Source organism: Cydia amplana, chromosome 6 (genome assembly GCF_948474715.1).
Source record: "Cydia amplana chromosome 6, ilCydAmpl1.1, whole genome shotgun sequence".
Taxonomy (NCBI): domain Eukaryota; kingdom Metazoa; phylum Arthropoda; class Insecta; order Lepidoptera; family Tortricidae; genus Cydia; species Cydia amplana.
In genome coordinates, this window is record NC_086074.1 from 10,626,331 (window position 1) to 10,640,063 (window position 13,733).

The following is a 13,733-nucleotide window of genomic DNA, read 5'->3' on the forward strand; positions in this document are numbered from 1 at the left end:
GCTCGAGGCTTAACGCCTCAAAAGCGGCAAAGACGATTTCTTACATATATACGAGTAAAATATATAAATACGTACAATTTTCAAATATCGTCGTCTTCAAGACTTACGAGTCTTGAGGGCTGGAGTTTTTAAGCCTAAAAATAAGCGTTATTCACAACACTGTATTGTACCCATACTATTATGTCACGGGGAAATTTTAAGAATCGCGTCATCATTTTACAAACGTTTCCACGTTTGTATTTAGTTTGCTGTGTAGATAACTAATTTAATTAGGCCCTCTATTTATATTAAGTATTCATTTATTTATATTAAAACCAATTAGAAATAAAGTTGTTCTCAGGACAAATACGGTTTTTAATAAACATTGGCTGTCTTTATTTATTTGCGTCTCCTGCTAATCATAATTCTGGCACATTAAAAGTAATACCTACTTATGTGTATTCGATAAAGTATGCGTGAAATTAATTTTACCGTCTGTGATACTCTAATCGGAGGTGCCCATAATAATGTAGGTATTAGTACTTAGAGGCATATTTGTGATTTGATATCACCAATACCTACCAACAATAACGCACTTTTTTTAACCACATCAGTTGGTAAATAAGCGTACGGCGCGCAATATGGTAAGGAGTTACCATAGCCTATGCCCGCGACGCAACTCACGAGTGCATGTTTAGATATTGTGAACACCTTGGCCGCTCCGATATATCTGATGACGACTGTACAAACATTTAGTTAGTTTAATGTAAATAAAAATAGTAAAGAAAAACGTATTTTATGTTTCGTTTCATTTTAATTTTAATCACGACATAATTGATAACATAAACATGAGAAGGCAGATAGGTAAGTAAAAGATTCTAAATAAGTATAACTGGATACCTACCGTAGGTATTATACAATGTAGATTCGACTTATCATCACAGCATTAACTTTGAGAGGCTTTTTTCGTAAAATGCTGGCGTTATAAAGCAGTAAACTGCCTTCCATTTTCAGTCAGAAAAATGCAAATAAAACATTTACGGCTGTAATAAATCTATTCGGATGCTAAGTCATTGCCACAATGATTTCATCTATACCCTTGGCTGACAGAATTTCATTTTCACACGCCAATACTGTCTTTATCACACTAATTATAGTCGGAAATACATTGGTAACATTGACAAGTCAACAGTTGCCAGAATTCATTTATAAATAATATTATTTATATTAAAATAATAACGTAACATAAAAGTATGCGGAAAATTGTCGATATTTCAATTTGATTTACAGCATACTTGATGTAAAATATTTTGTGTATTTTCACGACAGCAAGTCTGGTTGTTGTAATGTCTGTTGATGGTGTATTTCTTGCATCGTGGAGACAGGCAGTGTTGCACTGACCGTGATTGAAGGCATCCCGGGTAACGACACGGGCGTAACTACTGGCAGCCCACTCGACATCGGCGGCGGTTGCACGGGCGCAAAGGTGCTCATATCAAACGTTGGGACTAAGTTTGGAGCCGTGTGAGGGATGGGAGCTGGTGGGGGCACTTGTGACTGAGTGTAGTTAGGCATCATCGGTATGTACGGCTGCGGCTGGTTCATGGGAATCCCGGGCAAGCTCGGCAACGGCGCGGGCGGTTGCATGTTTGACACTGACGGTATGCTCCCCAAATTGGTTAAAGTTGTGTCAGCCAGATCTGTAAATTAACATTTTTGGTATGGTTCATATTTTATTTATACCTATTATTTTTGGGTTTTTAATTTGAAACCTTCTAATTCTATAATACTTCAATATTCTATTTAAATTTTTATTTGTACTAAGTGTACAAACACACGATTTATGAATATCAATGTGGAAGTGTCAACTTTATAGCCAATGCAAGAAGATACTAATTGTCATATCAATTTCTGAACAATTGAATCACCTAAAGTAGATTTAAATATTATGTACAATTTATACTCACTACTTGAATAGGCAGCCATGTTAGAAACCATAGAGTGAGCTTGTGAAGTTGGGTATTGCTGTAATAATGGCTGTTGACTCAGCTGCTCATGCTGATTGCTTGCATTGCTGGCAGGAAAGCTCCCAGGGTTAACCATTGGAACTCCAGACAAGAATGGTGGTGGTGAGATACTTGGCACTTGGCCTGCGGAAACTTGAGGTGCACCCATCAAAGGAGTCTTGTCTTCATTTAGGTTCAAATTTTGTATGTCAGAAACCAAGTTATTTTGGATTTCGGTAGATTGTAATGGAACCTAAAAAGTAATAAAAAGCATATTTTAATACTAAATATATAGGGCATTATCTATGAAAAGGGACCTTATTGTCGATGGCGCTTACGCTGCACAGCGTCGCGCGGTATTGTATTTATATCGGAGGATCGTTAATAATGGCGTAACCGCCATCGACAATAAGGTCCCTTTTCATAGATAACGTCACATATAATAAAAGTCTAGCCTGATGTTACCTACATTATTTAGTTGTAATTTTTTATGCAAGTAAATCTTTGTGGTGCAATTAGCATTATTAAGAGTAGGGCTTGAGTGGATCAAATTCTTTTCTCACAATAGCGAGAAAAGAATTTGATTTGAAAATAATAATTTTGTAGAAATAGTGTAACAGAGGACAACCAAATAACCATGTAAAGAAGTTAAAAAAAAAGGTCCACACACTTACAGCATGGTAAAGGCCAAATAACATGTCTGGTTGATCTAAACAGAACAGAAGTTATAATAGGAAAAGCCAGAATAGGAGCTATGGGTGAAATATTTATATTTCAGTAGTTAAGGGTCTCACCTTAGGGGTATTGTTGTATGGTGTTTGGCTTGGTGCTGCAGGGGCACTTCTAATTGGAATTCTGTGCAGATAGCCGTAGCCTATACCACAACCAAGACTACCTTCACCCCCCCAACTCAAGTTGGGGGTGATGAGCACCTCCCGACATGTGTCGTCATTGATATTGTACACATACAGCTTCAGGGCCCTTCCCTCATGAGCCTCTATAAGGGTGAATAGGTCTTCGCTTTCATGCATTATTGAATCAGCTCCAATAATATAATCAGAGAATGGCCTTAAACCTGCTAACTCTGCTGGTGACGATGGATGTACTTCCTACAAAACACAAATCAATAAAAAGCCTTTCTGTATGATGACGAAGCCTGCGCTGGGGCAACCTGGGGTGGATGAGTTTTCTGTATGATGACGAAGCCTGCGCTGTGGATCTGAAGGTACCTATGCTGTTATTATTATGTTGTTTAATAAATAAATTCTTCATTATATAAAAAGTATACTAACATTATAGCTGAATTATGGGTACTATCAAACATTAATTAGGTACTTACCAAAACATGCCACACATTTTCATTGGCTCCTTCAAAAGAACAGAACCTTATACTGACACCGAGTAGCCCCTGACCGCCCCAGTCTGCTCTAGGCTGTATCATTATCTCTCTCACGGATTGGCTTTTACTGCTGTACACCATCATTTTTATTGTGCTTCCAACATTTTTCTTAAGTAATTCCTTTAAAGTGTCATTGTCCTGATCTAACCGGACATTTTCTATTGCAACTATAAAATCGAAAAACGCTTCAAGTCCGGCGATTTGACCTGGAGAGCCGTCCTGGACCTACATAATCAAAACATTGACGTGTTAAAATTTGATGAACGCATCGAAATGTAAGCAATACCAAGGCAATAATCGGTACCAACCCGTAAAACATGATATCCTTCGGAGCCGCCTCCTGGAACTTCAGTGCTTTGGGAAGAACCCATAACATTAGTTTATTAAAGACAAGATAATAACTTAGTACTATAATTTATTACAAACGAATGACAGAAATACAAGTACAACTATGAGAATATGACTTGACTTTGACAACCAATTGGCAGTTGACCGTATTACGTGGCAGTTGGCAAAACCGTAAATTGGAACGTTTGCAAAGGTTGTGAGGTGTATGCACTTGGAGGATACAACTAAACGGAGTAGCCATTAACAGGCTTTCCCCTCTGTCGAAAATAGGCGGCCAACGGTCATACACAATGTATGGACTGACGTTTATCTGACATGGCTATTTTTACGTTACGCATATATTTGACGTTCCCCTCCCCCGCAAAAATCGGCAGACTGTTTTGTACAGAAAATTACAGACATGGCGTCTCCGTTTGATTATATCCTCCAAGTGTATGCATGGTGTATGCATATTTATAGATGGTCAACCAAATCTTGTCAGTAGAAAAAGGCGCGAAATTCAAATTTTCTATGGGACGATATCCCTTCGCACCTTGGAGGATATAATCAAACGGAGACGCCATGTCTGTAATTTTCTGTACAAAACAGTCTGCCGATTTTTGCGGGGGAGGGGAACGTCAAATATATGCGTAACGTAAAAATAGCCATGTCAGATAAACGTCAGTCCATACATTGTGTATGACCGTTGGCCGCCTATTTTCGACAGAGGGGAAAGCCTGTTAATGGCTACTCCGTTTAGTTGTATCCTCCAAGCTTCGCGCCTACATTTTTCAAATTTGCCGCCTTTTTCTACTGTCAAGATCTGGTTGACCAAGTATATATTATACTACTCTTTGGGTGTATGGTATGAGTGTGATGTTGTATTGTGATGCCATGCCGTACTGGCACAATGCGGATGCTGTTAATAGTCTGGGGGCTTAACACACTATCGCACCGCGATCTTGGTGAGTGATAAGTGAGAGCGAGAAAGAGATATCTTTTTCTCGCTCTCACTTATGGGTGTGGCGCACCGTGACCTTGAACGGTATGATAATGTGTTATGGCTTTTATAGATGGCCACACCGCACTGGACTGCGATCTTGGTGCAGTCAAAATATCTCTTTCTCGCTCTCACTTATAGTTGCGTCCTTAACGGACTTACGGCGGGCCTCCTTACACACAATCGAACGTGCGCGCGACCGCACCAAGGTCGCGATCCGGTGCCGCCCGCACCGCTTCTATGCTCTATGGTTAAAAAAACATTGTCAAGTAACTGTCAAGTTTGACAGATGGACGAGTAGTCAAATTAGACTCAAATTCCAATAGTTTTAAGTAAAATAATTAAAAATGATAAATTTCAGAGCAGGAGAATATTTATTCGGTTAATAATTGATATTACCTGGGCTACAAATAAATACCTATGTTACTGCGCTTGTTTTTTTGGTAAGGATCAGTCATGTCTACTTTCTAGTGTAGGTGCTATAGTTAGCAAATAACATTGTATTATAACACGAATGTAGTTATTCAAAATTTAATTGGCACCCCATTCCGCAATGTCAGACTGTTTTAGGATGATCTGTGTTTTTGTTTTCATTTCCCTACCAATTGAAGAGAGTGTATTCATAAAACTCAGGGACATGGATGATGTATCGTGATGAAGCAATCATTACTCACAGCTTTACCTCTACAGTGCCTACGGATTCCTTTTCATTCTGTAAATTGAAGTATTTGTGTGGAAAGTATCATAGGTTTTAGAATATTTTAATGCTATTAGTACTTAGTATTCAACGCACTTCACATTTTGTACATATAATTGCAATTTATTCATATAAAAATGTAAGTAATATATTTCCAGAACTTTAACCAAAGCAATAATGTCCGACTGGAAGCACCTCATAAATGAATGGCTAAGTGAATATGCATCATTACAAGATAATGAAATAAAAAGCTTTGCAGCAGAGCATGAGCATAACCATGAGATAGCAACTGCCATTTTTAACCTGTTCTATCGTGAAGACGACTCTGAGACCGCTAATGCCAAGGAAAAGGAAAATGAGGCACAGTATGAACAGGTATTTTGTAATAAACATAGAGATGGTTTAACCTTGTGTTCAATAAGAAAACCTTGATATTTTTAGTCAGTATGCTAATTAATGGTTTGTTTCTTACTTTACACATGTTGGAAATATCAGTTGAGTAATAAAGATAAACATGGTTGTTATAAGTGGCACTATAGTATTGCATTGTCACAGGATGTGTCTAATTACCTGTCAGATTCAAACCACACAGATAAATCACTGGAGACTGTGGAAATTTATATGCTGGTATTTTTAGAAATAACTACACACAACATAGGAATATATTTCTAGACAGAAGATATTACCTATTAGTATTATAATGAACTTATTAAGTTTACATAGCTTGCTTGTAGTATATCAAATAGAATATTTTTTATTTTAATTAAACATAATATATGCAAGACAGTATTCCATGTGTTTTGTATTTCATACATTCTGTCAGCAGAAAACCTATGTTGTAACATCGGGACTGTAATTAAATAGTTTTATCCATAAATTAAATTATTGTTTTGCACTATGGATAACTGGTAGAGAATGCTTTGAGGCATTAAGTCGGCCTGTTGTACTTTGATTATGTCCAATAAAGTTTAAAATAAATAATAAATTGGTAAATCTAGAATGGTGTTAAATATTTTGAATGATATTATGTAAATGTGCTTAAAAATATTACACTATCTGAATTAAATTTACAAAGATGAATCATTAAACCGTTAAAGACTGACATACGTGTTCAAGACGTGTAGTTGTCGAGTTATACTGATTTTCAAACAGAGATTGTTTTCTTTTTCAGATGCTAGAAAATGTCTGCGTTCAGCTATTTAGTTTTTATAGGTCTAAAGAAGTTGAGTTACAAAGATTTACTCTGCAGTTTGTACCAACTCTTATCTATACATATCTCAGCTCAGTGGCTCAGGGTAATAAGAAGTCTTTGAGATGTATTGAAACTCTGCTGATTGGTAAATAAGTATTTTATTTAATACTAACCTATGTGAGAATACAAATATTTTCAGAAACTCTTAACAACATTCTATGCTTTTAGGTTTATACAATTTTGAAGTGGTAGATGAAGCAGGAAAACCTAGAGTAGTATCATTTAGAATGCCATCTTTAGCCCAAGCATCTATTTATCATGAGGTATTTATTTGAGTATTAATTTGTGTATATGTGTGAGAATTTGCATACAAATTTTACTACTTTGCTGACAATATAAATAGGTCTCCATTTTCAATGTTTTCACTTTGAATTGTTGGTTGATTGTGTTGAAATACATAGTTAAACAGTAAATATAACTCACAACAGTTTAAATTCTAAAATGCAAGCCAAATCTCGCAATGTCTTAATGAGCCTCAAAACAGCTTTTAATATACTTTTATGTCTTATAGCCCCTCACACTAGGCGCCCAATTTCTGACAGAAAGTGCTTTAAGGAGATGGGAAGAATGCAACACGAAACTCGTGACCTGGGGTCCTCTTCCACAAGTAGATGTCATCAATGCACAGAATCGACCCAAAGTGATGGCTGCACTTTACTTCATTTATAACCGGCACTTGAGTTTATTGCCCAAATTAGCATTGAGACATTTTTGTATTGCAGCCTCCAGGTACAACTTAACTTACAGATATATTACATTATTTCCGGCCTATCTACCTATATTAAAGTATGTTATATTTTAACTCACTTTACAGAATAGTTACTCAGGGATTCCATAAAAAATTGGGCACTGCATCAAGTTCAACCAAAAATACACCAAGAATTCCAGTTTCAAGCAACCTGTTGTTGGAGATGGTACAAGGAGCATACTTTGCAATGTTCAACGAGTTCTATACATTAGCTTTTCAAGCAGTTAAAGACATAGATCAAAGGGCTCAATATGAGCTATTTCCTGATGTCATGTTGGTTACAAGTGCTGTCATAAACTCCTTAAAGAATAATCCATCAGGTAAAGTTGCACAAATTGTACTATGGTTTAATTAGCATTGTGAACACAGTTAATTGACCTTTCTTAAACCTTGCTGAAATGAACAAAGCTGTTAGGTACTGATTGGTAGTTTTTTTTTGTACTTAGTTAAGAGTCAGTTATTTCAAAATCGTTTTTTTGTGTACAGGTCAACCATGTGATGGCCCAATGGGCATCAGTGTGGCGCTCTCGCCAGCCACGACAACGGTTACTATGTCCAAGTCTATGATTACTAATGCATCCTTCCGGACAAAGAAACTGCCAGGTAAATACAGAGTACATTCATAAATTATAAAATAGAGTTAGAGACAAGTGTTTGGTCGCGGAAAGCTGTTTTTTTCACATTTTAACCATTAAAATACGTAATTAAATAAAAAAGAATCGCATTAATTTCGCTTTCCCCAACTAAAGATTATATTAACCCTTTTACCGTCATTATGTCGTCATATAATTGAGATATTGAAGAGTTCAAAAACATAGAACAAATTTATTCCAAATTCGCGAGTTAACTGTGACAGTGTGACGTTCAAAGGGTTCAACAATTTAAATCTCTAATCAGTGAAATTGTTTATTCTGATTATTTCGTTATTTTTCATGATTTATTGACAGAAGAGCGTCACACTGTTTGCATGCTGCCAGACGAATGCTCATGGCCTCATAGTGTTGAAGACGCGTTTTGGAATAAGTACATATTTCCCAACGAGGATACAACACGTTCACATTCGCGAGTCTCGGACGGACTGTTTAAGATATTTGATGGGGATTATTTTAAATTGACTCTGATTAAGTCACAAAGTATAAAATCTTCGGAATGTGTAGACAGCTCTACTGAATCTCTGAGTGACGTAGACACATTACAGTAACTCAATTACTTTGATTACTCTTTTAATAAAGTGGGTATTATTTCATTAAATGTATATGTAAACACAGCAACAGTTGCAATGCACTAAACAGTCAAACGTTAAGCATTTGTGTGTTAATAGTTTCAACGTCGTCCATTTTGCAAATCTCATCACACATAAATTTATCCTACATTATCGGCAATTTCACATCGCTCAATCGACAATAATTACATTATTATAAAAGCGTACATTACGTAATATAGGTATATAGTTAACTATAGGTTCTGGCCAGTTCAAAATGGTTTATGCATAACTTTATTGTTCAGAGAGAAAATTATCTCGCATTAATTAGTCAGATTATACAAAACAGGTAACACCTTCATCAGTTCACACCGGGTAGACTAAAACAGTATAAAGTTCAAATGATGTATGTATTTTAATTGCAGATATAAGTAAATGAAATGAAATAAGGGAAATATTTTGTTTCTGCAACTTGCCTAATTCTTATAAAAACTTAACTTTTGCCTCAGGTATGCCCCGTCAATCCCTATATTATGTACCTTAGGCCGTAGTAAGCTCCATTGATAACAACTTAGTACTCAATAAGTATCTATTTGTCAATAACTAAGATTGGGTAAGTGTCACACCTTCAGGTCGAACGTCGAACTGATATAGGTATATTAGGTATTGATTGCCTATCGATTAACGTTTCGTTATTTAATTACTGCTACTAGTTAATAATACGACAGTAAGTAGCACTTACGCTCTATGCATGGATGTCGTACTCTTTGTTAAAACTTAAATTTACTAAAATCCTATTTAGTGATTGGGTATAACGGATAAAACGCAATATAATTTCATATTTCCAACTAAAACGTCGGATAAGATAAAAATAATGTAATTATATATTTGACCCGTTATCCGTTCCGTTATAATCACTAAATATGTGTTCATTACGCGAGAGTTAAAAGTGTCCAAAATCCTTAATTTAAATTAAATATAAAGTTGAGAGGATCTTGGCACGGCAAAAAGCCCTTTTCGACTTCTTTGGCGTTCCAATATTTACCTAGTCCTATTAATTCCGCCGCAATTAAGTCCGCCTTTTGCGCATTTTATTTGTACATATTTTGTGCAATAAAGTTTAAATAAATAAATAAAAAATAGTTTATTAGCCTTTAGTTATTTATTCTTAACAAAACGATTTATAAAATGCTCCGTCATAGTACCTGCCGGTTTTTATATTCTCAAGGAAAGCCAAGTTAATAAGACATTAAATGTGACGTTATCTAAGAAAAGGGACCTTATTGTCGATGGCGCTTACGCCATTATTAACGATGCTCCGTTATAAATACAATACCGCGCGACGCTGTGCGACGTAAGCGCCATCGACAATAAGGTCTCTTTTCATAGATAATGCCCCAAATATATGAGCGAGCTTCATCAATACCATAATTGTCGTTGGCTTCTCTTTACGTATTATTGCAATAATTAGCAATTCAACATTGTAAGATTACGCAAGTATACCTACATATATTCGCATTGTAGAAAAAAAATATTCCCTGCATAAACCGAAAGTACCGTATTATCACATAAGTGTTATTAGTCGTGCCTAATCAATTTGTGCTTTCCACTAAAATATCTGTCTACAGCTTATTCCGACGTACTCGTGTCCATGTCAGTTGCCAATATTATTTTTTACACTATAGGTATACTTAATAACTCTAGTCCTATCTTGTCGTTGTGGATAATAAATGCATGGTATCTACGTATGCAATGCGGCGGGTCCCCATAAGTGGAAACAAGAGGTTTGATCGTAGCTTCTCTCTTCCACTCGTGGTCTCTAACTGCTCCCGCTCCCGCAGCCATCGTGGCTGAGTCGTGAGTGCCGTCTTATCCACAACGATAAAAAGTGCCAATAAAAGACCCACAGGAATGGCATATCGTCGCTATACTTACTCAACCTCATATCTGCAACAATCATTTGATGGAAATGTCGCTTTTCTTTCATTCGGAATACGGGTGTTTTTGTCATCAAATGCGTGAGTAAGTATAGCGGCGATATTTCTTCCTAAACATCACGGATGGCAATTATATAGTAAAGAAATCTCAAATTACTTCGTTATACAACGTCAACGTTTATTGAATATCAGTGTTGTTGGTTTTGACGATGAATGACTAAGATCTGATGGTTTCTTTACTTTGCCGCCCCAGATACGCCTTAGGTATGGCAAATAAATCCGATTCTTTTTATTTCCAGATGACATTCCCATACAAGCCGGTCAAGCAGTGCCCACTGAGTCGACCGACATGCTGACATCGATCACTGAGGAGGGCGAGGCGGACTCCGCGCCCATCCAGCGCGGCGCCGGCATCCGCAGCTCCAAACAGAAGCTGGCCGGGTTCACGGTGCTCGGCAAAAAGACCAAAGACGCTAAAGACAAACCTGCTACCGATAAGAAAGTAACCCTCAAAGAGACTTCCAAAGGTATCTGGAATTCTATCAGTGGAGGAGGGGACATGGTTGAAACACAGACGAAAACGAGCTCCGTCGATATAACAGACGCGAATGGTAGTATAAAAGATGACAAAGCCTCCTTAAACTCCGCCCATAATAGTACTGAGACTTCCGACAGTCGGTCGCAAGTCACCACCGACTCTCTGGACATGGAGACTACTCCCCGTTTCGCCGCCATGCAAGTTAGTTCTGTGTAATTTGACTACATCGGGATACAATGGTAACCGTGGTTATTCGTATACTTACTTACTCGTAAAATGAATTTATTAAACTATTTCTGAAATAAATTATACGAGCCTTAAACTTGTTGTGCGTGTATAGGTGTTTGTTGATCTCTAAGTGTCGGGGTCTCCAGTTACTTAAATACGGAGTATTTTCTTTACTCTAAAAGGTAGATTGTTACTGGTGTATATGTGTATGTTGTTCAATAATATATTATGGTTATCGGATTAGACATATTGTGTAGTTATTGAAACCAATTTGAAGTTCTTTAGGGTTATGGTACTATAGTATTTATTCACATAAAACGATAAATGGGTATGCAGTCTGAGTTCTTTGGGCTAGGATAAATATACATATGTGAACACACAAGTCACACAACCCTTCTAACCCCATAAGGCATTTTAAAAGTTCCCAGACTCAATATGTATATATATCGCAACTCCCAATTTCTTTACAAATATTTCGTTTGTATATCAACATACCTCTTCCAACCTTATATCTAATGTTATTGCCTACTGCAAATTATATAGAAATGTTATCAAAACATACAAAATTCAAATGACATGTAACAAGCTCTGTTATTTTGTCCCCTATGACTATTAAAAAGACTTTCCAAACGAAGTGTTATCTTTGTTCCTTAAACCTAATGTTATTTATATCCTGTCGTTCTTATCACATCACTGTATGACTAACTTTGATCGTTTACTTCAAGAGAATATTTACAACCTTTCTATGATATGGACTTAATTAATGATAATTACTTCTAAATAGGAATCAATATGATACCTATTCTCTGGAAAAAAAACATGAAACACGTTTTTCCGAGGAACTTTATCTAAAATTCCAAACAGTTACGAATAAAAATTCCTCGTCCCGTTTGAGCGTAGATAACGCGAGAAGCGACGTGATATGATTGGGTATACCTACCATAAACCACACAGAAGCGTGTCATACGCGCTGAATCACTGGCGCCGACGCTTGTGCAGATATCCAGTGTTTTGTATCGCAACATTATTATGAAACAAATGACAACCATCTTGCTCCTGGCGCTTGTGTCGTCATGCGTGGCGAGAGATCTGGTCATCGGCAGCAGCTACGGAGCGCACCTGGCCTGGCGGACCAAAGTCAACGCCATGGCGTTTCCGTTTAAAAAAAGAGTGCGAGAAGTGTTTTATTGGAACCCTGAACAAATACCTATTCGAGTGAGTAAAATGTTTGAATATTCATATTTTACTAGTCTACCTACTCCCCTAAACGCTATTTTTGTATGCATCTCAATAGACGCGATAATACAATTATTATAAGGGCTTAACTCTAGTCTAGTCTATAAGTAAGTATAAGTATGGACCTACAAATTTGGCGTCTAGACCCGGATACGTTGGATTTTGTAAAACTGTTCATTCCGAAACCCGAAGGCAGGGGCTATATATTTCCCACCTGAATTTGAACTTTATTTCAAAGTGATATGGTTTTATTTTGCATAAGTAATTTCTGTCAACGCCTTATAATAAAGTTAAGACTTACTATTAACAGTAAACCTATAATGAAATTTTCTGTCACTTAGTTTACTAGTTATTGTTATTATTTGTTTCAGGGAATAATAGCGAGAGACTTGGACCGAACGACGGGCGCGGTGGAGAGCATCACGGCCGGTGGGACAGGCCTCCCCTACGTCAATGTCCGCCTGAAAAGCGCCCGAGGAAAAGGGCTCAATTATCAGGTTGAAATTTATGTTTGAAGTATGTAGGATATCATTTATTTTGTGCCTGGGCAAGGAAGTAAGAAGTTATTTTTACAATATTATGTTTTATTTAGTTTCACTTGACAAACTAATCAAATGTTACAAGAACTTCGCAATTGAACCCGAGATCAAAGTTAATTCCCATACAACGATTCGTGCTTCGTCATCGTAGATAACGCTATTTTAGCTTTATGCGTATGAAAACTTTCACCTTATACATACCTACTGCTATAAATTAAAATATGGACTTGCTCGATTGTTGTCGCAGGCACCATACATTACATACAATAAAAGCTTAATAATTTAAAGCATATTTTACTAAATAGCGCCATCTACTTTAAACTTTTTTGCACCCTCTCAATGGACCTCTGGATGGAGATAGCCTTTTAGCCCTATTCAATCTGTGCACGACTGTGGCGCCACCCAGGCGGAAACGGGTTAAATTAGTTATCTCAGACTTATCTGATAGTTGACGAATAGTGGCTATGAAAGTGTCGTCCCATTAGTTGTCATTAATCCCGCGTGGCGAGGGAATCAGGGATTGCAGACCCACAGACAGCCAATACCTGCAACTAGAGGAAAGCCGCGTTGCATGAATTTTGTCAGTCGTCTGTATTTACTAGCTGCTGGAAAAATTACTTAAAACATTGTTAAACTTTAAATAAAT

At 36.9% G+C, this 13,733-nt stretch overlaps 3 protein-coding genes across 4 annotated transcripts; 2 read left to right on the forward strand and 1 right to left on the reverse strand.

Moving 5' to 3' along the window:
• Nucleotides 1-1,171: 1,171 nt before the first annotated feature.
• LOC134648801 (Golgi reassembly-stacking protein 2) lies at nt 1,172-3,858 on the reverse strand. Its single transcript, XM_063503359.1, has 5 exons — nt 3,693-3,858; nt 3,325-3,609; nt 2,780-3,094; nt 1,947-2,238; nt 1,172-1,679 (listed from the first exon to the last, which is right to left on the reverse strand). The coding sequence occupies exons 1-5, from the start codon at nt 3,753-3,755 to the stop codon at nt 1,300-1,302; spliced, it is 1,335 nt and encodes a 444-aa protein (XP_063359429.1). The 5' UTR covers nt 3,756-3,858; the 3' UTR covers nt 1,172-1,299.
• A 1,727-nt stretch (nt 3,859-5,585) lies between these two features.
• On the forward strand, nt 5,586-11,390 carry LOC134648802 (hyccin). Of its 2 annotated transcripts, XM_063503361.1 has the most exons (8): nt 5,586-5,783; nt 6,580-6,745; nt 6,829-6,923; nt 7,172-7,389; nt 7,475-7,728; nt 7,895-8,011; nt 8,356-8,639; nt 10,846-10,981. In XM_063503361.1, exons 1-7 carry the CDS (start codon nt 5,586-5,588, stop codon nt 8,607-8,609), a joined length of 1,302 nt encoding a protein of 433 aa, XP_063359431.1. In that variant the 3' UTR covers nt 8,610-8,639; nt 10,846-10,981. The 2 variants fall into 2 exon arrangements, with proteins under 2 accessions (XP_063359431.1, XP_063359430.1); XM_063503360.1 differs by lacking the exon at nt 8,356-8,639 and having other exon boundaries at nt 10,846-11,390.
• A 929-nt stretch (nt 11,391-12,319) lies between these two features.
• Nucleotides 12,320-13,114, forward strand: LOC134649235 (uncharacterized). Its single transcript, XM_063503954.1, has 2 exons — nt 12,320-12,527; nt 12,920-13,114. The coding sequence occupies exons 1-2, from the start codon at nt 12,342-12,344 to the stop codon at nt 13,061-13,063; spliced, it is 330 nt and encodes a 109-aa protein (XP_063360024.1). The 5' UTR covers nt 12,320-12,341; the 3' UTR covers nt 13,064-13,114.
• The last annotated feature ends 619 nt before the right edge of the window (nt 13,115-13,733 follow it).